At 42.4% G+C, this 26,878-nt stretch overlaps 1 protein-coding gene across 1 annotated transcript in view; it reads left to right on the top strand.

The window, feature by feature from the left end:
• Positions 1 to 26,742, top strand: part of tubgcp6 (tubulin gamma complex component 6) — a 32,882-nt gene extending 6,140 nt beyond the window's left edge. The window contains exons 6-25 of the mRNA XM_034085517.2: positions 188 to 309; positions 443 to 506; positions 608 to 717; positions 1,243 to 1,334; positions 3,110 to 3,249; positions 5,820 to 5,969; positions 6,777 to 6,858; positions 7,339 to 7,427; positions 7,908 to 8,023; positions 10,565 to 10,703; positions 10,818 to 10,916; positions 11,016 to 12,825; positions 13,351 to 13,476; positions 17,619 to 17,787; positions 18,815 to 18,956; positions 20,742 to 20,936; positions 21,528 to 21,660; positions 22,043 to 22,256; positions 23,807 to 24,000; positions 25,909 to 26,742. Coding sequence (XP_033941408.1) covers positions 188 to 309; positions 443 to 506; positions 608 to 717; positions 1,243 to 1,334; positions 3,110 to 3,249; positions 5,820 to 5,969; positions 6,777 to 6,858; positions 7,339 to 7,427; positions 7,908 to 8,023; positions 10,565 to 10,703; positions 10,818 to 10,916; positions 11,016 to 12,825; positions 13,351 to 13,476; positions 17,619 to 17,787; positions 18,815 to 18,956; positions 20,742 to 20,936; positions 21,528 to 21,660; positions 22,043 to 22,256; positions 23,807 to 24,000; positions 25,909 to 26,000 — 4,278 coding nt within the window. The 3' untranslated portion in view covers positions 26,001 to 26,742. The remainder of the gene's footprint in view (positions 1 to 187; positions 310 to 442; positions 507 to 607; positions 718 to 1,242; positions 1,335 to 3,109; positions 3,250 to 5,819; positions 5,970 to 6,776; positions 6,859 to 7,338; positions 7,428 to 7,907; positions 8,024 to 10,564; positions 10,704 to 10,817; positions 10,917 to 11,015; positions 12,826 to 13,350; positions 13,477 to 17,618; positions 17,788 to 18,814; positions 18,957 to 20,741; positions 20,937 to 21,527; positions 21,661 to 22,042; positions 22,257 to 23,806; positions 24,001 to 25,908) is intronic.
• The last annotated feature ends 136 nt before the right edge of the window (positions 26,743 to 26,878 follow it).

Raw genomic sequence — 26,878 nt, 5'->3', positions numbered from 1 at the left:
GAGGCATGGCTAAAATGCATTATCTGTTTGGTATTTTGAAAAAAAACTTCACAGACATGTTTTATATAAGTATGGCCCTACAATATATTATTCAAATATAGCATGATAGGTCCACTTTAAGTGATACATTCCACTGTTACACCTTCAATTATGAAATCAATGAAAGAACATTGTGTTTCTCTCCAAGGCTTTTACAGGTGGTCTGCGGAAGTATCTGCATTACTACAGGGCTTGTGTTCTCAGCACTCCCCCCACCCTTAGCCTGTTGACTATTAGCTTCCTGTTCCGCAAGGTGGGCCGCCAACTAAGGTGAGGTTAAACCTTTTTTTAAATTGCCTTTTGGGGGTTAATTACACACTTTTGAACCTCAACCTCATGTCCCGAGAGGACCTTGATGCAAAATATCATTAATTCAAAAACCTTTGCTTTCTTTTAATCTCAGGTATTTGTCAGAGCTGTGCTGTGTGGACGGACCTTTAGGTGCAGGCCAGACTACCTTCCCCGTGGTGAGCGCTCTTTTATCTGCTAACTGCAATATGTCATCCATCACGGCGGTGTTCAGCCGATCAGATGGAATGTCAGCTCAGTGCCATGTGTTTCTCCTCAGGGGGTTAAACTGATGTCCTACCTGTACAACGAGGCACAAAATAACTGCAGCAACGAGAACTACCCGGTGCTGCTGTCGCTGCTGAAGAGCAGCTGTGAGCCGTACACACGGTCAGTCGCGGCGCTGCACATTCAAACAAGTTTATTTAAAGGGCACCTATTATGCTTTTTGGGGTGCTATATAGGTTTTTGTGCATGTAAATGGTGTGCAAAGTTAACGCCAGATGGAGTTTCTCCCACACACTCCCCCCTGCCTGAAACTGTTTGATTGGACGTTCTATGTTTCTTCCGTAACATAGTGACATCACTATGTAACACTTGCACTTCTATTGGCTTGCACTCCAACGGGATAGGCTAAGGGGTGGGACAGCTGTAGGCGGTTGACAAATCACAGACTGGGCTCTGGTTTCAGACAGAGGGTGAAAAGAGGTGCTGGCAGGCAGTATGAGAAAAATAGCTTTTTGAACATTTAAAGCATGTAAACATGTCACAGTGGAGGCCAAAAATACAAATATAAATCTGAAATGAGTTTAATATGTCCTCTTTAAAACAAAACAATTCAAACCAAGGACATGTCTGCACTTCATTATCTGCTGTTGTGAGGACTCAGTGTGACTGTGTTTACTGTTCCCTCAGGTTTGTGTCTGACTGGGTGTATAGCGGCGTGTTCCGTGATGTTTATGGAGAATTCATGATACAAGTCAATGAGGAATATCTGGGCTGCAGAGGTGAGCCGCCACGCATCCCATCTCCAGTTCTAAAAATGAAAAAGCCTTCAGTGCCCGACAGATTGTCTAGCAGAAAAAAATAGATTTCATTACAGCCTTTATTGCCCAGTTGGATTTGTCCTTGTGTCTATAAAGGATGTCATGAAGTTATTGGATGGTAATCAGTGGGAAACAAAATCAGCGACCACAGCTTTGGAGAGCAGAGCCATCTCTGCTCAGCGAGCCACAGGGACAGACAACTAATGTTCCTTTATTCTCTTCAGTCGGTACACCATGCTGGCTGAAACATTTCCTGAATTCAATTAGTTTTTTCTTACATTTCTTCTCTTGCAATTGCCACGGACAAATCTAACTGACTCTATTCATTCTGCTACTCTAATTATTGACACTTTAAGGAGAGCAGAAGAGTATTTGAGACAGGAGATGATCCTTGCACAGCGGATACATACAAACCCATCTGTACTCTGCAGGAAGTGACTGGCTGACTAAAGATTCATATTTACTGTGCCATTCGAAGAGATTTGTATTTGTTTCATTTCAAGTCAAAATTGTAATTTGATGATTGCCATCATGGTGGCAACTAACTATTATTTTTATGATCTGTTAAACTGCTGATCATGTTTTTGATTAACAGATTAACCATTTGGTCTAAAAAACATAAGAAGAAATCAAAAAGTGACAATATCCTAAAAAAATATGTAAAATATGATATCCCAATATTACATGTAGTGTTATTTAACACCAAGAAAAGCATCAAATTGTCCTGATTCCCCTAACTCCCTTTCAAACGTTTTTGTTGGATCTCAAAACATTCGCATAGCAACTATTTGACTAATCATTGCAGCTCTAGAGACATTACAAACAGTGTGTTATGTTAAAGTTATATTGTTACAGATTCCATTCCTTGTTAAGTTGTTGTAATTGAAAACAAGTTCTAAACATATTATAGAACTGAAACAATCAATCAACGGAAAATTCATTTGCAACTATTTTGATAATACATTTTAAAAAAGTTGTAATTTTTCACTAAAACTACCCAAACTGTGGTCTGGTTCCCCCTTTTCAAACATGTGTTGCTTTTTCTCTTTTGGTTTTGGAACAACTAGAATATAATGTTTTATACACAAAGTGATTGATTAAGAAAAATAATGTGCAGAAGAATCCTTTGATAGTAATTGGTGGTTGCAGCCAAGTCTGTTCCCCAAACGAGTTCCCACTGTATCCGTTCATTTCCACAGTGCTCCATAAATATGGCTTGAATCATCATAGCCTGTCCAAATATTGGATGTCATGCTACACCCCATTCAAGGTCAGACCATCACCTCGGCTTTGTCTGGCTCTGAGGTTCATTTGCTCATCGGCTACACCTCATCAACTCTCGCAGTGAACCTCTGCACTTCTCGCCCCTGCTCTTTGGAGGACACACAAATGTCATTGTTCTCCTCGAAGTACGTCGGCCATGGAAGCAATCAGCAGCTAAGCTTTCTTGGCAAGCCGCGGGCTTTTTGTAAAGAGCTTGGGAAGCTCCGAGCATTCATGTTCTCTTATGCCTTTTGCTTAGGATCACTGGGCTAAGCGCTAACAATTTCCAAGTGTTAATTCAAGCAACCAGAGTTTTGCCATGGCCCGTAAGTCATACTAATACGTTTTGGGTGCAGTGCAGGCTGAGTATAACTCCACCACTATTTGTTTTGTGGAGTGTTGTCAGAGGCATAAAGGAGCAGCCAAACTAAATATTGGAGCGGCATGTAAAAGGTGTCTTTGAATTTGTGCAGACAAACACTTCTGGGTCCAAGGCTACACTCTGATCTCCAAGGATGTGGAGGATTGTGTGCCCGTCTTCCTGAGACACATCGGCAATGATGTGTACGTCTGCGGAAAGACAATCAACCTCCTCAAGATCTGCTGCCCACAGGTTGGTTCTGCAAATCAGACACATTCATACTGCATACGGGGATTTCATGCATCCAAATGTTGTGTTAAAATATTGATGCATGTAACCTTATTCAGTCTTCATTTATTCGGTACAAAGAGAATATTCTACTGTTACCCCACCATATTTGATCTGTTTTTCTTTCTGTAAAAAGCCATTCCGTGTACTGTATTGGCAAAAAGGTGCACAGATCGACTCTGCAATCCACAAAATCCACACTCTACAATTATCTACCTGCCACAACATGTTTCTACCCATTTGGAAATCCATACTGCTCAAAGCAGAAAGGACAAATAATCAATACAGCAACATATGGGGACACAGGTTCTTTCAAAGCGTTATCACTACACGTGCCTCGGCATTGGGATAAATAGTGTTGTGGTACTGAGGCACAGGTGTTGTGATAATTTATTGCGGTCACTTGAACTCTCCGTCACTGCTTACATTGGCCAGGTTTACTCCTTTGCAAAACAAGAACATTGCCTTGTACTCTCCTGTTATGGGAAAGTGCCACTGTGTTGTTTCTTGGATGAAATCCTATCAATTGATCAAGTAGTCAGAACATTAGCAACTGCTTCTGAAAGGAATCATTAGATGCAGCCCTAGATGGATCAGGTGATATATGGCCTGCAACTAGGAAATTAATATGCACATATTTGTTCTTGATTAATTTATTGGTCTCTAAAACATCAGATAATGTTGAAAAATGTCCATCACACATTTCTAGACACAAGAGGACTTCTCCAAAGTGCTTTTTGTTTTGTCCAACGTTTAGTTTACTATAATGTTGCAGCACATTTAGAAGCAGAATAATTTTTGCTTTAAAAACGACTAAATGGTTGCCTAATACGTTTTTAGTCAATGGTCTAATCAGCTAATTGTTTAAAATCTAAATGATACTCTTGCAAAATCATACATAGCTCATAATTGCCTGTAAAGGAAAATCATTGGTTTTGTGCTCTAAATATAGTCAATATATAATTATGAGAGTGCAAAGCGCCTGCAAAGAAAACCCCTGAGTCGCCTTTGTTTATGACTGGACCCCCCGCTTGTCCTAATGACAGGAAGCTTAGCATGCCAGACAAATGGATCGTAAGTGAAGTGTAGCCGTTTCTATGTAATCTAATTGTATTTCATTTCCTTACTTCTCTTATGACTTGCCTGCTGATATAATGCTTTTTATGACACGACCTACCTGACCTTACCGCAGGGCCCATGCTCCTGACTAATTGGTATTGTGTAACTACAGTGTTTCTCCGTATGCTAATGACATGAGGGCTGGGGGTCGGTTATTATATCCTGGACAAAGTGCAGGTTGGCTGTGAAAAAAGGATGTTCAGGCAGATGCCTTGAACAAAGACAGTTTCTAGGGTACGCACATTCAGGAAATAAAAATAACATTGTTGGTTAAAAAAAGGCAAGATTTCTCCCAGACATTTTGTCTGTGCTACATTTGAGAATCAAATTTGGATTTATGCCGGAAGAAACTGTTTTGAATTAAACAACCAATGGCCAAATAGAATGTGGGTTGATCTGTAGTTATTATTAGAATTCATTTTCCAACAGACTTTGTAATGCAACATGCCTTGTAGTGAACATTGCTACAGTTTGATACTTTAAGTCTTTTTGTTACAAAAGGTGCTCGAGGTGTAAAGGCCCGGACACACCGGCCGTCGATAGATGTCGGGCCGTCGATGAGCGTCCTGTCACCCTACTCAGATTGGTGTGTCCCGCACCGTCGTGTCTTTTCGGCCGTGCCAACATCTTCCGCTCCTGTCTGTCGGCAAAAGCCTGTCGGCAAAATAATTCACTCTGATTGGCTGTTCAGCTTAGCGAATCAGTGCATGAGAAGCGAAACGGAAGTGAAGAAGGCACACACAGACGGCTATTATTTTTCATTTTACGGTACCGCACTAAACATGTTTTCGATTATAAGTCGTTATGTGAAACAGTCTCTGATGGACAAGAGTCAAAATGGAACGCACGCTATTTGTTGTTTGTATATATCACACACTCTGTCTTCCGGTTGCCTCTTTTGAATGACGAATACACACTACCGCCGCTGGTAAGGAGAGTTATTGCCACTCACGCATGTGCAGTGCGTACGTGCTACTTGGCCGTCGGCTGAAGTCTTTGCGGTGTGTTCCAGTGCGACTGGCCTAGACGCAGCAGACGTGAGGCGACACAACAATCGGGTCCGTCGGGACGTGTTCTTTGGTGTCAGTTTGGTGTGTGAGGGCCTTAACAGTTAGTCTTATAATCAATTGGTTGATCAAAAGAAAATGAATCAACCATTTTTGTAATTTAATTATTGTAATTGTTCAAGCAGAAATGCCAACTGTTTCTTTGTCTTGTATAATAGCGTAAACACTTTTCACCCCCTTCCTGATGTCTAATTGACCAATCAACTAATCAAAGAACAATTGGGCTCATAGTAGGCAAAGTCCAAAAAGGTCAAATATATGAAAACGCATGATTTCAAGTCACCAAAATAGGACACTTAAAACAATGAGCATCTTTTTGAGTACATGCTTCCTGTTGTGTGTCCACAGCACTACATCTGCTGGTCGGAGCTTCCGGTGCCTCGCATCGCCGTCACCTTCTCCCTCCAGGAGGTGGAGGTGATCGAGAGGGACTGTGCTGTGTACCGAGGGCGCATGGAGAGGATTGCTAAGCACAGCGCCATCAGCAGGGAGGAGCAGGTACTGACACTCGGGCTTATTGTTCTCATGCATTTAACTGTGATTGATTTTTACACCATTTCTAAAGTCTGTTACTCAGTTAAATCTGACAAGAGGTTTGGCAGATACAGTATAAGAATATATTACCATGAATTACCTTAATAAGACAATGTTTTGCTTCTGCTAGCTGACTTTAATGGAGTTCTAAATATCAAGGGAATCCTAAACTTCATGAAACCTGAAGTGAGAAAAATCATTTCACAGGAATTTCCCCCTAAGAAAGACAGAGGCGTTTCTTTCCCTTTTTCTTTTTCTTTTTTTACATAAAATGATCAATGATTGTGACACTGCCCCTCAAGTACTGAGAATCGCAGTCATTATAATGATGCAGCTGAAGTCTGGGGCACGCACGCTGCTTGATTTAGTGTAACAGCCTAGTGTGCGTGACCTATATCGTGTGTGTGTGTGTGTGTGTGTGTGTGTGTGTGTGTGTGTGTGTGTGTGTGTGTGTGTGTGTGTGTGTGTGTGTGTGTGTGTGTGTGTGTGTGTGTGTGTGTGTGTGTGTGTGTGTGTGTGTGTGTGTGTGTGTGTGTGTGTGTGTGTGTGTGTGTGTGTGTGTGTGTGTGTGTGTGTGTGTGTGTGTGTGTGTGGTGTGTGTGTGTGTGTGTGTGTGTGTGTGTGTGTGTGTGTGTGTGTGTGTGTGTGTGTGTGTGTGTGTGTGTGTGTGTGTGTGTGTGCTGACTGGCAGAGGCCCGAGGAGGAGAGGTGAGCTACAGGGCAGCCGGATAGATCTCTGGTAATGATGATTTCTTGTCTGTCTTTCGTAAGGCTCAGAGAGTGGAGCGGGCGCGCCAGGAGCTGATCAATCAGGTCAGAGAGTCGGCAGTCAAAACCCTGGAGAGCATCCGCGGTTAGTGTTACACACACACACACACACACACACACACACACACACACACACACACACACACACACACACACACACACACACACACACACACACACACACACACCGCTGTAAAAAGCACACTCAATGTCTTGCTCTTGACTATGAGAGTCTCCTTCAGCTACAATCATTCCTCCTTCAGGGGAGCAGCAGAGATGCACACAGGCCAAAGCCGTGAGCGATGCTTTGAATAGCTTCCTGCTCTATAGGCTGCGGATTGTAATCATCGCTCGCACAGTTTCTCCACATGATTTATTACATCAAAGATGTGTGGCAGAGTTTGGGAGGGGTGTGAACAGTCTGGCCTGGTGCTAGAAGGGTGTCTCAGTGTATTTGTTGGTGTTTGAGGCAGATGGTGTGTGTGACAGAGAAATACAGAATTGTTACGTGCTTTTCGATGCGGGGGGGTAAGCAGCACACTGTTATCTCTCTCGGCTCCTGTAGGGCGCCAGGTGTCACAACGTCTGGCTGAGGAAGCCAAGAAGAGAGAGCGTTTTGATGAGCTGAAGCAGCACCTGGAGCAGGAGCAAGAGGTGTGTGTGTGTGTGTGTGTGTGTGTGTGTGTGTGTGTGTGTGTGTGTGTGTGTGTGTGTGTGTGTGTGTGTGTGTGTGTGTGTGTGTGTGTGTGTGTGTGTGTGTGTGTGTGTGTGTGTGTGTGTGTGTGTGTGTGTGTGTGTGTGTGTGTGTGTGTGTGTGTGTGTGTGTGTGTGTGTGTGCGCGTACGTGTACGTACCTTACGTAGACTGTAAGGTAAAGCTAAATAATAATCCTGAACTCACCGTAAAACAGATATATTCCTCTGTAGGTTCATCACTAAAGCCGACCCCTTTCACATTGCATTAGATACATCTCAATTACAGCCGCTTTAAAATCATAACTTCAGATCAGAAATGTATGAGACACATTAATGTAAACAGAAATTGGATCCAGACATTCCTCCCACAGCTTCCGATGCCCATTTTAGAAGCTGAAAGCAATCGTACATGTGTGTGTTTGTGTGTGTTTGGCACCAGTGGCGAAATGTTGCTGTGAAGAGGCAGCAGGGGGACGACTTCAGCTTTGCCAGAGAGCTGAGGGACAGAGAGCAGAGACTACAGGCCCTGGAGGAGCAACTGGAGCAGAGAGCCAGGTCTGACTGCTTTACAGCCCCTACTAGAGACTGCCATGTTTTATTGATGATTTTTTAATCTCTGTAAAGTTCTTATTTGATCTAGACTATATTAACCGAGAATGTGCAAACATGATGGGACATTAATTCCATCTGCGCGTGGTATTTCAGCAGCTGGTGATGTGATGAATTTCCCATGCAGTTTGGATAACTACATGATGCCTGACAGCATGAGAAAATGTGGTCAGAGCCTGTTATACGACCACAGTACAAGTTGAATTCCTTAAAATAGTGAAAAGTTAGCTCAGAGGTGTTGGAAATCAGAGTGTACCTGTGCCTGTCCCCTATAGCTCCTTAACTAATCCATTCACAGTGGCTTCCTTCACCCTACTGCCTTGCAGGAGTATTTATTACATCATTTTAGGCCCTTATTATATGGGATGTGCTGTGAAAATATACCATATCCACTTAAGAAAAATGTATATTTCATATTTCACAGGCATTTACTGATTAAGTATTTATAGATCATTCAAGTGGCCTACAATTGGTTTAGCAAATTGCTCATAATTGAATTCAAAGCCATCACAGAGCCTGAAATGACACATTCACACTGAGGCTTATTGCAGACCAATACGCTTATCAGTGTCCCCCATGAGCGCATGCACACGAGAGCTTATCATTGCAGGGTAGAAAGAAACACTGATTGCTGGATGATTTGCACTCAAATTTAAATAGAAATGATTCGGTATTCAAATAAGACATATTATTTATAGTGTGATGGAATATCAGACTTGTCAGCCAATCTGTGTTTAGGATGAGTAGCGAATATGAATATGTTGCCTCTTCATATCTATGTTCAGTACTAATAAGAAACTGCAGACAAGCGATGTGGAGAAAAATAACATTGTGTAAAATTTGAGGTTGCATTCCGGATCCACAACAGCCATGTTTCAAATCATTATTGCACAACAAAACAAGACATTTTAAAGAGGCCCTAGTATGCCTTTTGGGGTTTTCCCTTGCCTGTTGTGTGTTATATATTATATAGGTTATATAGGTTTTCGTGCATGTAAATAGTTTGTAAAGGCTTAGATCCCAAAGTTCACACCAAAGGTCTCCCACACACTTCAAATATGAACCTGAAAAGGAGCAGAATAGGGCCCCTTTAATGTGCCCTGAAACTGGGGCATTATTTCCTATTTTCGGAATTTTTTTAGACCTATCGATTCATTCGTAAATCAAGAGAACAGATTATATAATGAAAATCTTGATAATATGCATCTCTATATTAGTGTTAATTTCGTTGACTAAAACTATGACGAAATATGTTCGTCAACGACCTTTTTTTCCATGACGAAAACGAGACGAGACGGCACCGACGGCAGTAAACAATAACGGCAACAAAATCATCATGCAATATCGTTGACGAAAAGTGACGAGACGAAAATGTAGTTTACTAAATAAAAACTGCCAAAATCTCTCTTTACTTTCGTTGACGAAAAATGAGGAGACGAAATATTATCAAAGATAACGTTACATTTCTGATAGTCAGTTTTTCTCCCAGCAGTTCCATTTCCGGTGCTGCGGCAGAGCAGCAGCTGTTTCTGTGCTGCGCGCGGCGGTACATTTGAATTACACCGGGCAGCGGCACACTGTGGACTGTCAGGAAGACTCGGGTCTAACTCATGGTCTAACTAACCTTATTTAACAGAAAATAAAATGGCAACAACAGGGCTTGGGAGCAGTGGTCGCACTCGCGTTAACCGAATACCCCCCCGTCAGCGCGAGTGAGTGATACATTGTGCACTCGACGGGTAATAATGGATTATGATTATGGATTTAGCCACCACTGCTTGGGAGAAATAAACGATGTGATATTTGGGCCCATTTTCGCTACAATGAGGCGGAGAAAAAAAGCGAATGCATTGTTTCATCAGAAGGGAAGCAATGTGGCCAAAACACAGCTGGTAAAAACACCACAAACCTGAGCAGATACTCTCTGCAAAGCTGCTTAATCATTCAACCTGTGTTTTTCATCAAATAAGGACAAGATATAATCTTATTTATTTATATATACTAAAATGACAAATTATTGGTTTTGGCTAGACTAGTTTGACTGAAATGTTCTATATAATCTGATATAATATATAATAATATATAATCAACAGTTTTCATTGACAAAAAGTAGACTAAAATAATTAGTTTTCTTTGACTAAAATATGACTAAAATGCTCAGACTTTTAGTCGACTAAATCGTGACTAAAATAGTTACTGTTTTAGTCGACTAAAATAAGACTAAAATGCTCAGACTTTTAGTCGACTAAAACTTGACTAAATAAAAACAGGATGAAGGTGACTAAATATGACTAAAACTAAAAAGGAAATGTAACACAGGACTAAGACTAAAACTAAATAAAAAAATAGCTGACGAAATTAACACTACTCTATATGACCTGGACTTTTTCCTATACATTCATTTTACAGCAAGTTACTGCCCCCCCCATGAAACCCTCAGCTAATGTTTTTAATTGTTACTTGTGTGTTACCACTTGTGCATTGTAGGAAAGAGCTGATAGCTCAGTACAGCCGTCTGTCAGAGGAGGCAGCTCGCAGAGAGATGCGGGCCATGTGGCGGGTGCAGCGAATGAGACTCGATGAAGCCCGATCTCAGTTTGTCACACGTGACAGGCAGCAGATTCAGGTGGGTCGTGAATTATAATAGAAAACACAACAAAAGACAAAAGTGAAGATTGTTCAAAGAGACTTTTTAAGCTAAAGGAAGTAATTAAAAAAAGCTCTTGTGAATTATTACCAGGCAATTCTCGAGAAATATCCTTTAGGCCAGGAGAGACCTCCCATGGAAGTGTTTCAAGCTGTTCCCTCAGTGCAACAGACTGCACCACAACCAGCACTGGTATAAAAACACACAGTCTTTTCTTCAAATTAAATCCTTTTTTCTTTATTTAATTCTGCTTTTTGGAAGTTAATGCTCATTGGCATCTTCTCCTAACAGGAATCTCCCACTCAGGACCCGCCTGAGCAGCAGCCAGCGGAGACTCAAGAATCTCATGCTGCCTCACCACCACCTCACCCATCCTCAGCCACCCCCCGCACAGCAGACCCTGCCCTTATCTCTGAAAATATCGACATCAATGACTTCCTCTCCAAGTCATCGAATGCCTCCAGCGAGCAGGTGGACTCCGCCTTACAGGAGATTGGCTCTGAGCTACCTGAAGTGTGTCCTACAGCACAGCTAGTAGACTATGACTTCAGTGCCCCCTTTAGTCCACTGGAGGGTATCACTGGCCAAGCCTCAGTCCAGCCCCGGCCTCGCTGGGGACCTGCAGGCCAGCCTGACATGATCCAAAACCATCCCTCTTTTTCTCACATCCCAATAGGAGAGAACATTTCTCAAGTCCAGGATGGCGTCCCCAGAGCCAGCCCCTTTGGCCAAGCCTCCAAATCCAGCTTTCCTCTGGGCCAATACACCCCAGAAGAGCCCCAAACATCTGCATCTACAGCAAGCATTTATGGACATCCCTCTCAAGCCTCAGTGCAGCTTGTGGATGGGAGTGGCTCTATGACTGACAACAAGCAGGAGGAAGTTGCGTCTATGTCAGAACAGAAGACTGAAACAAGGAGTTTAGAAAGTAAAGTAGAGGGAAATAAAGAAAACGCTAAATCTGTCGAGGATTATGTGTTTGATGCTTTGCCGACCTACAAACCAGAGCTAAGTGGCAAAGCAGAGACAAGTCTTTCTGATTGTGGTAGGATTGTTCTACCTGATGGAAGCGCTCAAAATAAAGCTGATAATATTTCATTGCCAAACACTCAGGTCTCTGGAGAGCCAGTTTTCGACGCGGTTGCCCAGCAGCCTTCACTTAACACCCACGGCCACTCCTCTGATTCCCACATACAGATCGGACAGCTTGTATCAGAGGTATCTGCTCCTCTTCCATCCCATAATGTCCACGGGCATGCATCAGATTCACATATGAAGATTGGAGAACATGCTTCAGAAGTTGAAGCCCCTCTACCTTCCCACAGTGTCCACGGTCACTCTTCTGATGCACACATTAAAGTCGGGGGAAATGTTTCAGACTTTGTCGCTGCTTTTCCTTCTCCAAATGTCCACGGTCATGCGTCAGATGACCACTTTATAGTCGGCGAAAATGTCTCAGATGTAGACGCCCCTCTGCCCTCCCCCAACATTCATGGTCACAGTTCAGATGCCCACATTAAAGTCGGAGAAAACATCTCAGATTTTGTCGCACCACTTCCTGTTCACAACATCCACGGTCACTCCTCGGATGCTAATATAAAAGTGGGTGAGTTTGTGTCGAACGTGACCGAAGTAACACCTCGTTCGAGTAAACATGGGCATGCATCAGATGGTATACTTCGACCAGGCTGTGTGGTATCTGGAGATGAAGCCACCTCTCCTTCACTACCTGGAAGCACTTTTGGTCACTCCTCGGACTCAGGGTTGGTGGCTGGATGTGTAGTTTCAGGAGACGAGGCCAAGCGTTTCCCTATACCCGGCAGTGCCCATGGTCACGCTTCAGATTCACATATAGCCAGTGGATGTGTTGTGTTGAAAACTGAACCACTTCCATCACTGGTACCCGGCAGCGCCTACGGCCACTCCTCGGATTCGACGCTGGGGGGGGGTTGCGCGGTCTTAGGAAAAGAGCTGCAACCCTCTGTACTACCAGGCAGCACTTATGGCCACTCATCAGACTCTTCACTTGCGGTTGGGTGTGTGGTGAAGGGTGATGGCATCCTGAATCAGCAGAAGACAGAAGACAATGAAGACGGTAAAGGTAATGAATCATATTTAAGTGATATAGTTCTGCAGCTGTGAGGCCACGCTTAAGTGCCACTTAGAAATCTTTGGATAGTATTGTAAGATGTTACGATCGTTGATCCAAATATATTCCAGATCAATAAACTCACTCTTGCATTCTGTTTTATTTTATTGCATCAACTCAAGACAACAGAAAAACATGCATTCAAATAGATGTTCACAACAAGTAGATAATGAAAACATTTGATTATTGAAATGAATGCCTGAGGGCTTCAATAAAACACCCTTCTTTTCATTTCTGCAATTGGCATACAAAGCCTAGTTTTCTATTTCCACTGAACACTATTATGGTTTTGTTCTCTACAATTGAATTTGCATCAACTGACTCTGCCTTTTCATTTAAAACTCAATTTTTCGAGACATTCTATGAAATACAGCGATTGTATTTGTTTCCCTTTTGTTTCTGATGCATTAGTGTTTGTTGTGTCTACCAACAGATTGTGTTTCTATGTTAAAGTCATTGTTGTACATCTCTCCTCAGGGTTCACAGAGTCCTGGGCAGCCGGCTTTAGTTTGTCTCCGGGAGAAAAGTCTGAGCAGGAATACCTCTTGGCTTTGTGTGCTCAGTACGAGGTGGAACAATACGAAGACTGCTACAACCTGATGGGTTAGTTAAAACATTTCTCTGGTTACATTTTATCTGAGCACTATGATGTTCAAGACATTAGCATTTGTGTACATGCTAGGGCAGGAGTGGCCAACCCGCGGCTCTCGAGCCGCATGCGGCTCTTTGCCCAGTCTCATGCGGCTCCTCAGTTCATATCGAATTTGAATTGTGTTTTTTTTTTTGCCCATATGTATCCCAGTTAACAAAGGGTTAACAACACACAAGTTCCAGCCCAATCGTTACACAGAGTTTAACAAAGAAGTGCTTTAGCCAATCAGAATGCAGATCCTGCAGTACTGGAGGCGGGCTTTACTGCACTCGCGATGTGACAGTGAAGGGAGAGATCTGCTTCCGATCGGCAGAAATATAACTCAGATAAAACCGTAATAACTCAATATTGTCAAATCAAAATGGTAACAATTGGCAGTGGTATATGTGTATGTGAGAAGGCCTGCCCCGGAAAGCTGGCTACTGACACAGAAGGGCTCCCGAATTTGATGATTCGCGGTAAAGAAATAAACAAGAGAGAAAGTGCATCTCTGTCAGCAGAGCTTCTGTCAGTCAGAGGGTTAGGTAAAAGTTGAGATGTCATGTGAGGAGAATTAACAAATATACACTTTATTTATTTACATTTATTTTTAAATGACTGTCATGAATGTGTGTGAGAGATACAGACAGAATAAAGGCCAGGCATATTTTTATTAAATGATTAACAAAGATTGCAAATGTGCCTTTTCATGCATTTGAGCCCCTTCCACATCCTCTGCAGGTTTCAAGAAGCAACATGCATAGTAAGATAACAACTTTTTTCAAATGTTTTTTAACTGAGAGTTTGTGTGTGAGACACAATATTGATGGTTGACTATAACTGGCCTCTGGTCTTAATACTGGTAGGAGAGGTTTAAGTCCATTTCTGTCAATATCATGGACTGTGACATTCATAGGAAATCTGGCTGAGTGGAGGTATATGTGTGTGTGTGTGTGTGTGTGTGTGTGTGTGTGTGTGTGTGTGTGTGTGTGTGTGTGTGTGTGTGTGTGTGTGTGTGTGTGTGTGTGTGTGTGTGTGTGTGTGTGTGTGTGTGTGTGTGTTGTGTGTGTGTGTGTGTGTGTGTGTGTGTGTGTGTGTGTGTGTGTGTGTGTGTGTGTGTGTGTGTGTGTGTCAATTATTGTTCATTTTTAGATTTTCATTTTGTACGTGTGAGAGATAGAGAGGGACACATAGAGGAAGAGAGTGAGGGAGCACACAGAGAGGCTGAGAACAGAAGAGAGAAGTCGGGGACATACACCCAGCATGTGTGCCTGCGTGTATGATGTGGCTCTTTGCAGTAACACAGTAATATGATTGGCTCTTTACCTCTGATTGGTTGGCCACTCCTGTGCTAGGGGACATTTGGGCAGAAGGGCTACAATTCCAGATACAATGTAGTGACAAATAATTATTATCTAAAAAGGAAACAAAGTGGATCAAAAACGAGATTTTGAGGAACTCCGCTTGACTTTGTAGGAGAGGATATGAATTGATGTATATTAACAGAAAACGTTTTGATAAAAATACAATTATATAAGAAATTAGTGAGTTACAGTTTTAAGGCCAATTAGTATTACAAATTAAACTAAACTTATCTAAAGGTGAATATTTGGTATTAATAATCTAAGTAGCAATGGCCTAAAGTTATTGATTAGATAAAATAGGAACTGTTTTCCAAGCATAAATCAAATCAAAACAATTAAAATGATTTGGTTGTTAATATAATACAAATAATTGTACCTCTTCTGCTTTAAAATAATGACAGGGTGTTCGCAGGGTCTTAAAAAGTATTAAAGGGCGTTTTCCAAGGTATTACATTTTGTAGCTTGTTTTCAATAAGTATATCAATTCCCCAAAGAGGTTGTATTCTACAGTGTGCCTGAATGTAATCATGGCGTAGGTGTGTAGTCTGATTCTGTGTAGTTTATTTATGGCATCCCGTTGGATTTGACGTCATCTGAACAGGACGTCGCACGCTCACTGCTTGATAGCGCACGAAGGTCCGTTTACGCCGGTTGTTAAACAACATCGTTATGGGGAAATGCAAGTCTGCGTCCAAATGGTTGGAAGACAAGGAGGAAGGACAATCAATACTGTATATAGTTAATGTGAGGTAAAGTGTGTCGCCAAGGTAACCGGTTAAAACTCGAAGTGGTGATGAGGTCTTAAAATGTATGGAAAGGGTCTTAAAAAAGGTCTTAAAAGGTTTTACATTTGACTTCAGGATTCCTGCTTATACCCGGAATGACTAAAACTGTGCGAGGGAGCACATACTCTAAATCTGCTACCTTTTTAAAATGAGATGATACTAAACACTAAAATAAAGCCTTAGCCATTCATTTCCTAACAAAACGGTTGCAGCCTACATAAACATTCTGGTATAATATTGTACCCCCCTGATCTTCCGGTGATATTCTGTATTCTAAATGTAAGAATATGAGCATGTCTACATGGTTGGACAGTATGTGCGGCCAGTTAGCTACCTGATGTTTCTAAATAACTTAATGATAAATGAAACATCTTGTGAAATGGAGCAAAACATTATGTTAAATTGCTGAGATATAAAAATGATACACCTTACAGCGTTGAGTTTACTTCATGTAAATCAACCCCAATCTTTTGACATGTTCAGGATGATGTTTTTCCAGAGGCTGTTAAATATTTACTCCCATCAGCATGCACAGTGGTTGCATAAAAAGCAGTGATATTTCACAAGGGTATTAAGTCTGGTTTATGTTTGGTTGGGATGCATCATGGTTCGCTGAAGTGATATCCTGTCTTTTCCGCTGCTATTATTCATGCCGGCTCCCAGGGTCTCCGTGAAATCAGTCAGCCGAACACATCTTCCACACTACTGATCAAAGTCAGCAGCCGTAATTACTCAGGGAGTGTTACTATCAATATAGAAGTTAGCCAAAATGACATGAACATCTTGCAATATATTGTTATTTAATGAAAACACTGATCAGTATGCATATTCAAAAAAACTAAAAACCTGGTATTTATAATAGAGGAACACATTTAAAGATCTTAGTTTTGGGAGTAGGACTAACCATTATTTTCATTAAGGATCAAATAAATATCAAAAGCCCCACATGTTCAAATGTGTGGTTTTGTGCAAGTATCAGTCAAAACCTGAAGATATCCACTTTAAAGGTCCCATGTCATGCTTTTCTGGTTATTACCCGCCCTTTGTGTTATGAAGGTTTTTATGCATGTAAACGGTCTGCAGAGTCACAAACCCTCAAAGTACACCCTGTAGCGAGTAAAACTCTAACACAGAAAATACCTGTGTATGCTGCCCCGGAACGCCTCGTTGGAGATTTCTCTTTTTCCATTGTTTACTTTGTGGTTATAGTGACGTATTTCGGGTATAGTTACGTTACGTCCGCGGAGCCATTACGTTTGGACCAATCCGCAGACTTCCTCACACACACACACACACACACACACACACACACACACACACACACACACACACACACACACACACACACACACACACACACACACACACACACACACACACACACACACACACACACACTGCGGAACTCAGCCTGGGCACACACACAAACTCCCAGCCAGGCTGCGGGTGTGTGTGTGTTTGGGGCTGGGTTTCGCTGTGTCTCGCTGTCTCGCAGACGGCCACTGGGCTCACAGGGAGGGGGGGCAGGAGCTCCAACAAGCCGTTTAGGACAGAGAGTGAATACACATACAATCCAGAGATGCTGTATGAGAAACCAATGTGAGTTTGGAACATTGAACAATATAAATGTATTTTAGTAGACCTCAACAATGGAATTATGATCAGTAGACATGGCCATGACATGGGACCTTTAACATCATAAAAGAACACGTGCATTTGAACAATGGAACGGACAGTTTTGGTCAGAATTACTCTTAATCTTTTATTTTAAATAGTTGCAAATAAATGTAATTTCATTGATTAAATTGACTAATTGTATCTGCCCTAAGCTTAATCATTTAATGAATTGTTAAAGTATTTATTATCATCATATTACAGTATTAAGATAATATCTTTCCTTTGATTATACAAATAATTTCTCCTTTGCTCTTTTTACAATGCCAGTTTGATCTCCCTCTCCTACAGCTTCGTCCCCTGAGTGTCAGCTGTTGAAGCAGGTGACTCGCGGCCCCTGGGGTTTCCCTATGGACCCCACGCTCTGCAAAGCCACAGACACCACCGCCGTCCAGCTCAGCGAGTTGGTTTCACTGCCAGTTCTGATCAAACAGGCCGTCACCACGCCGCTCACCACACAGTAAGTGTCTGACTGAGAGAAAGCTGCAGGAGCAAAGTGTGGTCGGGATTTTATGGTAGTTTTATAAATGTTAGTTTTGAGTGTCTGAGAAAAACGTGATTATATCAACTTGAAGTGGACTACTTTGTTTAAGAGAAATGCAGGTGTGAGGCTTTCACTGATCTCTTGTCATCTTTCTGCTACTTCAATCCACTTAAACTGTAGTTGAGTGCACATTCTGTTAGAGGAATAATTGATATTCTTTTTATCTTTGTAGGATCCTTTTTCTGTTTGAAATGCCATCACAGCTCCAGACAAGCTTGTCAGTCTTCACCTGAAATGTTTCTGCTCACTGTGCTGTTTAGCCTTTGTGTGTAAAGAAATGCTTTCTGATCCCTATCTGCACACAGAGGGGATGCAGTATATTTAGCAGTATAGCGCTACACTTGTATTAACACTTTTTAATAGCATGCGTAGACGGCACTGTGATGTTTGCAGTTTTTTTCACTCTATTTTCATATCTTCCCCGCTGACTTTTCTGGAAAAAGAGCCTCACCTTATCGCACTGTTAAACAAAATGGCAACTTGTTAGGAATCATTTAAAGCAATGGTAATCAGGAATGATCCAAAAAGTGAAACACCAGTATATTCCCTGAGCTTTCTCCAGAGCTGATTAAATATGCAAGTCAGCAGTTTTATGGTGAGGGATGTGTTGCCATAGTAACACCACATTTAATGTAGAGCTGTTCAGGGCCACAGAGTTAACCATCATGTAATGTTTGGTGTCAGTTGGAGTTATGACATCATCATGTTCCATCACACAGGTGTTTATGTTTGAGCTAACGACGTTATGAAACACCTGTGCTTGAGCCCAGAGATCAAAGGTGTCCATGGTGATGTGCAGTAATCAGTGAGAGGAGAGCCTTTCCATTGTTCTGAATGAGAGATAAACCTCTTACATGTGAACGTTTTGTTGACATTTTACCCTCATTCTTGAATGTAAACTGTTCTTATTTTGCTAATTGTCCCCTCCACCTTCCATCCCCAGTGTCTCTCTGGTGAACAAGGCAGTGGTGGACTACTTCTTTGTGGAGTTAGGGGTGGAGAGACACTTTGAGGCGCTGCGCCATTTCCTGCTGATGGAGGATGGCGAGTTCGCACAGTCCCTCAGCGATCTGCTCTTTGAAAAGGTGAAGCTCTTATATAACTCCTATATCTCAAGTAAATAAGGGAGATGTATTTATTGCATTCTAGCACAGGACGAGCAAGGACAACTTGGTCAAGGCCTAATGTCTCCAGTTTAATGCAATACATTTTAAACAAACACTTTTTCTCTACTGCATGCATTCAGTGTTAACTGCTGCGAAGCTTGAGAGCAGGCGAAGGTCACCTTGTACACTAAATGATTTTGTGCATGAACAGTAAGTACATCCTGAGTAATACCCTAGGCATACACTAACACTCCAGTACACAGATTTAGACGTTTTTTGTTTTTTTTTTAAATGTACCTGACTCTTGTTTCATTCCCTAGTGAATGTCTTGTGTCGGTGTTCATATCCTCTGATGTGAAATTTGTAGTTATTAGTCACCCAGTTTTTCAAGCTTTTTTGCTGTTTAGCTGTATTTGCCGACACAGGTGATAATTGTCTGGGCGTACAGCTTTGACACATTATTTTTACAATTTAATTTAAGAATATGTTATATCTGACGTCTCAGTGGCTGTTTTGCTTCATCAAATGGACTCCCTGCTTAGATTCTCAGACCCCGAAGCTATCTGCCGCGATATAACAATCACAGCCTTGGCACCTCGGTGTTGTTCTGCACAAACATTCATGTACATCCGTCTCATGAGGCCCATCAGACAGAAGGATTTTGTTTCCAGCCAAACACTACACCAGCTGATCTCACTGATTAGCACACCTTCAACCGGAAAGCCAGCTAATCACTGTAATCGACTACACGCATCGAAAACGCTGCCAACTCTTAGGCCTTGGTTGCATATTTGAGGAGACTTGGAAGAGGTACGATTAAACGTCTCCTATTATACTGTTTTTCATCTATATAGTATAGGTCTCGGATATATTCAAAACATGTCTCTGAAGTGTTTGCCTCGAAACACCAAACATTGTAGTATCCCATAAACCCCTCTGTTTTAGCCCTGTTTCAAAAGGGCTGATTCTCTGGGTGTTTCTCAATGTCAAGGAAGGATGCTCCAGAGCCACTATTTCAAGGATGCTACGTCATCGAGTCCCGCCGAAGGACTGTTCCAATGTCCAGGCTCCTTGGATTTCTACCGAGGCAGGCGTCCTTCATAGCGAGAAATTTCGAGGCTGCACATGTGTATCCCCCGCGGTCTTAAAATCCCCACAATGCTTTGCGCACGGACCAATTTCCAAATCTTTGGCGGAAATCGCTCTCCATTTAAGGCGGGGCCTCGCATACTGTATAACGCACACCTGTTAGCCTGTTCCGCCATTCTTCGTTTTCCAAGGCTAGGAAGGATTCTTGCCTCGCTTCTGAAGGAAGTGACTCGGAAGACATGTGCTGCCAAGGAAGCGTCCTCGACATTGAGAAACACCCTGTGTCTGTTACTTTAGATGAAAAATAAGGAGCCCCTCCCCACGCGCCTCTGAGAGATATTTGGTTAAAAAGAACACAATGGTGCTCTAGGAGGAGATTCAGGTGATAAGGGTGGGGGGGGGGTACCTTGATTGGTGATTGGCTAATGGTTACACAAGGCAAGAGAACATTATGACATCATAAAGTGGCCAAAATCTGATCAGCTCTTTTTCAGACAGGTTTTTATATAAATGGATCAGGACAAAAAGAGAGGGGGTCTTTCTTCCTGAGACTTTCAGAATCTCTTTACAGAGGGGACACATGTTGATGTATAAAAGACGTGAAAAAGTGGATTTTACATAATAGGTGACCTTTACATTTTGTGTAATTATTTGACAAATGTCTCGTCCCTGCAGATGGGCAGTGGGCAGACCCCCGGGGAGCTGCTGACCCCCTTCGTCCTGAACTCCATCCTCAGTAAGGCCCTGCAGTACAGCTTACACGGAGACACACCGTTAGCGGGTAACTTCACCTTCGCCCTGCGCTTCCTCCCAGAGACCTTCCACCCGCACGCCCCCGACTCCCTCAACTGTCTGGAGCTGCGCTACAAGGTGAGGCGCTGTGTTTCAGTGCAGTGAGTAACGGAGTGCGAGCGCTTGCATGAGTGCGCTTGTCGCAGCGTGAGTGGCAGCTTGAATGTGACGACCTGTCATGTTTTGACAAACTGCTCTGGGTGTGGAAAATGAGCTTATCAAGCACTTAATGGTGGAACCTTGCAGATTGATTGGAGTTGAGTCTTTCGGATGACATGTACAGTTACTTATGCCGCACATATTGTCCTCTGCTCTGTGTTTTCTCCCTCCTCACGGCTCCCTCTCCTGCTGAATCTCCATGTTTTACCTTTCCTCAATCTCCTCCCTCTCCATCTTTTGCTTCTCATTTCTTTGCTATGCTCTCTCCCCATATACATTTTCCTCATTCCCTTCCCACCCCCTATCTCTCACTACCCTGCCTTCCCTTCACAATCCTCTCACCTCCTGTATCAATCAACATCTCTGCACTCACACCTTTCTCCTCCCCTCACCTAATTTGTCACGCTTCATTTTACCTGTTCTTCATAATTTCCGTTTCCTTCTTCACACTCACACCTTCACACACTGTTTGTTCACCCCCCGTCTCTTTTCCTCCCCGTCATCTCACAGGTGGACTGGCCTTTGAACATCATCATCACGGACAGCTGCATGAACAAGTACAACCGTCTGTTCTCGTTCGTGCTGCAGCTCAAACACATGGTGTGGAGCCTCCGCGAGGTCTGGTTCCACCTCAAGAGGACAGGTGAGGAAGAGGAGGGAGCTGACATTCAGACTCAACTTCACCTCTGAGCAGAAGGAGTTACAATTCTTCCCGTTGTGCTTCAACTGTTTATAAAATATTCATTGAGGGGGATGCTGTGATTCCTTTATGTTTTATTTATACGTCTCATAGCAGTGGGACTGTGGTCAAAACAGTGTGCTTCACTGGGCCGGATAGTATTGATCAGTGGGAGCCTGTGCAGAGACTACTTAAATGGATATTCTGAAGGGGTAAAACGTAGTGTTAAGGTGTACGAGGGATGTAGCCTTCACTGAAACAATATTATTCACAGTAAATCTCCACATTTAAATGCCAGCAAATGTTTCCCCGCAGCACTGACTTGTTTCCATCCGACTCCCCTCAGCTCTGGTGAAAGGTGCGGGCCGCTCGGTGCAGTTTCATCAGCTGCAGCTCTACAGACATGAGATGCAGCATTTTGTTAAAGTGATACAGGGATACATCACCAACCAGATCCTCCAAGTGTCCTGGATGGAGTTCACTGCCAAACTGGCCACTGCCAACGACCTGGACGCCATCCACCGCACGCACGCAGACTACCTCAACAGAGCCATCTTCAGGTGAGGCCTGGAGCTACACGTGCAATATCATACCAGCTGTTGCCTCCATCCCCAAAGTAGATGATATGATATGTTTCCTCAATTTGTTGCAAAGTAGGAAACACTTTGGACCAAGATCAAATGTCCTTGTGTCCCCTTGAAAGAACACATGTTCCACTTTGCAGTATTTTTGAGCGATCACAGCTTTCAGCGTTATCAGCTGTTAGCCTGTGCACCCCATGTGAGAGCAGAGCACCTTGTAAACTCAAAGACTGCATGCATAAAGAACATGAATAGACACATGCTGAATACACCTAAACACGTCACCTGTGGACATAGATGTACAGATGCATGAGTCACAAAGCAGTCCTCTCGACAGGAAGTCACAAATGCCTGGTAGCATAACTGTAACGCTTTGGATTGATAGAATCTGCTGCGTGCATTTAAAGGCATTATATGGAAGTGCTTGGCCGATGGACATCTCTACATGTACAGCAGTTACACAAATTGTCAAAATGTTGTATAAAAGAATACTGCGTGTGGTGCAGTGGGTTGTGTGTTGGAGTTCGGATCAGGGGGTCACAGGTTCAAACCCCACTGCAGTCAGCATGTCGTTGTGTCCCTGGGCAAGACACGTCACCCCGTATTGCTCCTGTGGGGATTGCCCACGGTATTGAGTATGTAAGTCGCTGTGGATAAAAGCGTCTAACATGTAATGATAAATACTAGCACAAAGTCAGTAACACATAAGTAAGGATTTGAGGGTTTTTCTCATATCAAATGTAGATTTCTTTACAGTTGTCTGATCTTTTATTGACACTTTACAGTATGAAGGTATGCAGATTTTGAAATGTGGTGATTATTGGCAGAGAAACGGTTGGATGGATGCCTCCCGAGAAAAACACTTTTATTTGGGCTCAGGTCCAGAAAATAATTAAAACTGTCCATCAATATTTTGCAGAGCTCAATGTGTTGAAAACAAATGTCTTATTTTGTGCGATCCACAGTCCAAAACTAAAAGATATTCAAATCAACCTAACTAGAAATGATTGGTCTTTACGTCTTCTGCTCAACTCATTAAATCAACTTATGGATTGCAGATTTATAATTGCAGCCCAACTTGGTGCATTTTTTGGGGAACCCTTATCCTTCAAATACAGTCAAAATTACACGTTTTTTTATCGGTGTTCTAAGTTTTGTGAATGTTAACGTAGACAGTAAATATATATATATATTACACACCATCAGGATTTCAGGACGCAACATGGAAGAAAATGCAGAAAAATTCACTGGAGATTAATCATTTCTCCGGGCTCTGTACAGGCTCAGCAAGTTGGAGTGGCACTCTGCGCCCATCATTTCATACACAATTAATTCACCCTCTTCGTAACAACTTAATTAAAATTCCAGACGGATGGGAGGTTAACTTTTGAACCTGATGAATGATTTCATCTCATTAGGTGAGGTTGTAAGTATCACACTTTCCCGTGTATGATGCCAGCCCTTCCGAGAAGTCATCTCAAAGTTCCTTGTCATGTTTCCTAAACTCTGCACCCTCCCTGTCCCCCCAGGGGTCTGCTGACGGAGAAGGCGGCCCCCGTCATGAACATCATCCACAGCATCTTCAGCCTCATCCTGAAGTTCCGGGCGCAGCTGATCGCACAGCCCTGGGGCAGCCAGCAGGGGGAGGCGGTGCACCCCAGCTTCATCGCCATGCAGCAGTCCTACAACACCTTCAAGTACTACTCACAGTTCCTCTTCAAAGGTAAGGACAATAATAATAATAATAATAATAAATGATATTTATATAGCGCCTTTCAAGGGACCCAAGGTCGCTGTACATGGTGGACAAACAAACAGACAATCAAACCAAATAAATAAATAAAGGACGCCGGGGGACCAGAAAGGGTTTTGTATTGAATCCGGGACTTGACCGGCAGCCAGTGTAGGTGGATGAGGGTGGGGGTGATGTGGTGCCATGGCTTGCTGTGGGTGAGAAGCCTGGCGGCAGAGTTCTGGAGGTAGTGGAGCCTATCCAGGGTTTTGCTGGGAACCCCGGACAGGACTCCATTGCAATAGTCCAGACGGGATGTAATGAAGGCGTGTACAAGGGTTTCTGCCACAGTCAGGATACAACATCTTTACATATACACTATTACACCCCTTGTTGTTAAATACCAACCAACTATGTGCAATATATACCTGGCTGCTAAATCCTCAGAACTATTACAGGATGTCTATTTTGTAATTTTTTCTTAATTGTTGTTATCTTTAATACTTTTGTATGCATGCGTCTTACATGACGCTGTCTTTGGCTGCTGTAACAATGTCAATGTCCCCTCTGTGGGACTAATAACGGTATTCTGATTCTGATATGCTCATCACGCAGCTTGATTCACCTGTTGCTCTGTTTGCAAATGATGTGTTATAGAAGTATCCACTTGACATTAAATCAGAAAGAAATGTCTACCTGATAAGACGAGAGGGAGGCCATGAAGACCAGATGCTCCTGCCCAATGTTAAAATGGTTTAAACTGTATTTAGTCTTTTCATTTCAACCCGCAATGTAAGTAATGGTTTCCAAATGATGTCAAATTTAGAGTTTGTTTTTTAAAGCATCTCAAATGAATGTAAGGGATTACTTTAGTCATCCAGCTCTTTTGTTGGAGTAGGTCGTATTGTATCTGAGTATTACCCTTTTAGCAATAATGAGGCAATAAGAAAGATGTGTTAGGAGGAAGTTAGATTTACCCTTGATTAACATGCCCTGAGGATAATGAGTAAAGCATCTGGATAACAGGTCATTACTTTGGAAATAATGTCAACAAAACTTAACAAAAGGTGTGAGAGAGAGAGAGAGAGAGAGAGAGAGAGAGAGAGAGAGAGAGAGAGAGAGAGAGAGAGAGAGAGAGAGAGAGAGAGAGAGAGAGAGAGAGAGAGAGAGAGAGAGAGAGAGAGAGAGAGAGAGAGACATATGATTAGGATAAATAAGTAACAATAAGAGTTTTTATTTGTATAAATATATAACAAACAAAAAGCTTATCTACGGTTTCTTTAAGTTTTTCTGGCTTCATGATTTTTCCTGTTCGTGCTTGTTATTACAGGATTATTTCTTAAAGCAATGTAAGTCATAGTGGATGTTGTCCCCCATCACTGACATTACGTGTATATAATACTGACGCATTATACATCCCCACAAATCATTCTGTAACTGAACCACAGAGGAGTGGTAACTTCTTGTTAAAAATAGAACATATGCATTAAAGGTGGGGTAGGTAATTCACTTCAGAAACCCTTTTTGTTATATTCCATGGAATGCTCTTAACGTCCCGATAGCAATGAATATATTAAATGCTTTGACAATAAATACAAAAACATTTCATCTGTAGAAGCCGTGGCGCTGTAAAAAGCACGACCAATCATTTTCACCGGCCCGGCTAAAATAACTGGATGGCCTACCTGCCTGTCAGCCTTCCATCTGTGCACAAACTTGTCTCGTGCCCTCATTGGTCATGTGCGCGTTCGTGTGTGTTGGAGGAGGGGCTCTGGAAGGAAGTCTGAAGGAAGGGGCAGATTTTTATTTTTTGTACTTTCAAATTCTAGCGCACTCGAGCTGGTTTCTCCATTCTTACCTACCGAACCTTTAAGTGATTTATGTTTCCTCTCTCCTCAGTGGTGACCAAGCTGGTGAACCGGGGCTACCAGCCTCATCTGGAGGACTTCCTGCTGCGCATCAACTTCAACAACTACTACAAAGACTCCTGAGCTCTGTTCTGGTGTGTGTGTGTGTGTGTGTGTGTGTGTGTGTGTGTGTGTGTGTGTGTGTGTGTGTGTGTGTGTGTGTGTGTGTGTGTGTGTGTGTGTGTGTGTGTGTGTGTGTGTGTGTGTGTGTGTGTGTGTGTGTGTGTGTGTGTGAGAGTGTGTGAGTGAGTGAGTGAGTGAGTGAGTGAGTGAGTGAGTGAGTGAGTGAGTGAGTGTGAGAGAGCTGTAGGCATAGCTACTTATCCAATGAACCTTCGTGTACCGTGTGTTTACATTTTTAGAATCCCTGAAATGTGGAAAAGGAAACATAATCAGACGTGTGTGATAAATGCAGTTCCTCTGGCCTTCATTTCACTGTTCAAAATATATTCAAAACCCACCGGTGCTTTATATTAGAGCATGACATTAAAGCCAGTTTAAGTAATGAATGTGCAGGATCTGAACTACATGTCTGCGCTTGATTAATGGCTTTGCTTCTGTATGCTGCCAACGTTTGTAAAGATGCCGACTGTAAAGTCTCCGCTCAGGTGTTCTTCCAGCTGTATAGAATATAAGTGCATATATATTATGTATTATGTAAATACACAAACAAAATGACTTTTTTTCTTGCTAGTTTTGATGCTTAAGTACTTTTGTGAAGAAAACACATTATGTAAAAAAAGCTACTTGTATTTATTCAAGATCGCATGTTAGCATGTATTTAAGAAAACAAGGACAAATAAGGTGTAAAGCATTATGGGTAATGGATTGTGTCAACCTTGGCTATTCATAAAAGTAGAGGGCAGTATTTACTGTATAACTGAAATGTATTTTCTACACCATGAGTACCCAGAGTTCTCCTGATGTTGCTTTCACTTTCAAGGGCAAACATACAACAAGAA

The sequence above is a fragment of the Pseudochaenichthys georgianus genome, chromosome 6 (assembly GCF_902827115.2).
Source record: "Pseudochaenichthys georgianus chromosome 6, fPseGeo1.2, whole genome shotgun sequence".
In the NCBI taxonomy this organism is placed as follows: domain Eukaryota; kingdom Metazoa; phylum Chordata; class Actinopteri; order Perciformes; family Channichthyidae; genus Pseudochaenichthys; species Pseudochaenichthys georgianus.
This window is presented reverse-complemented; position numbering and strand designations above follow the sequence as displayed.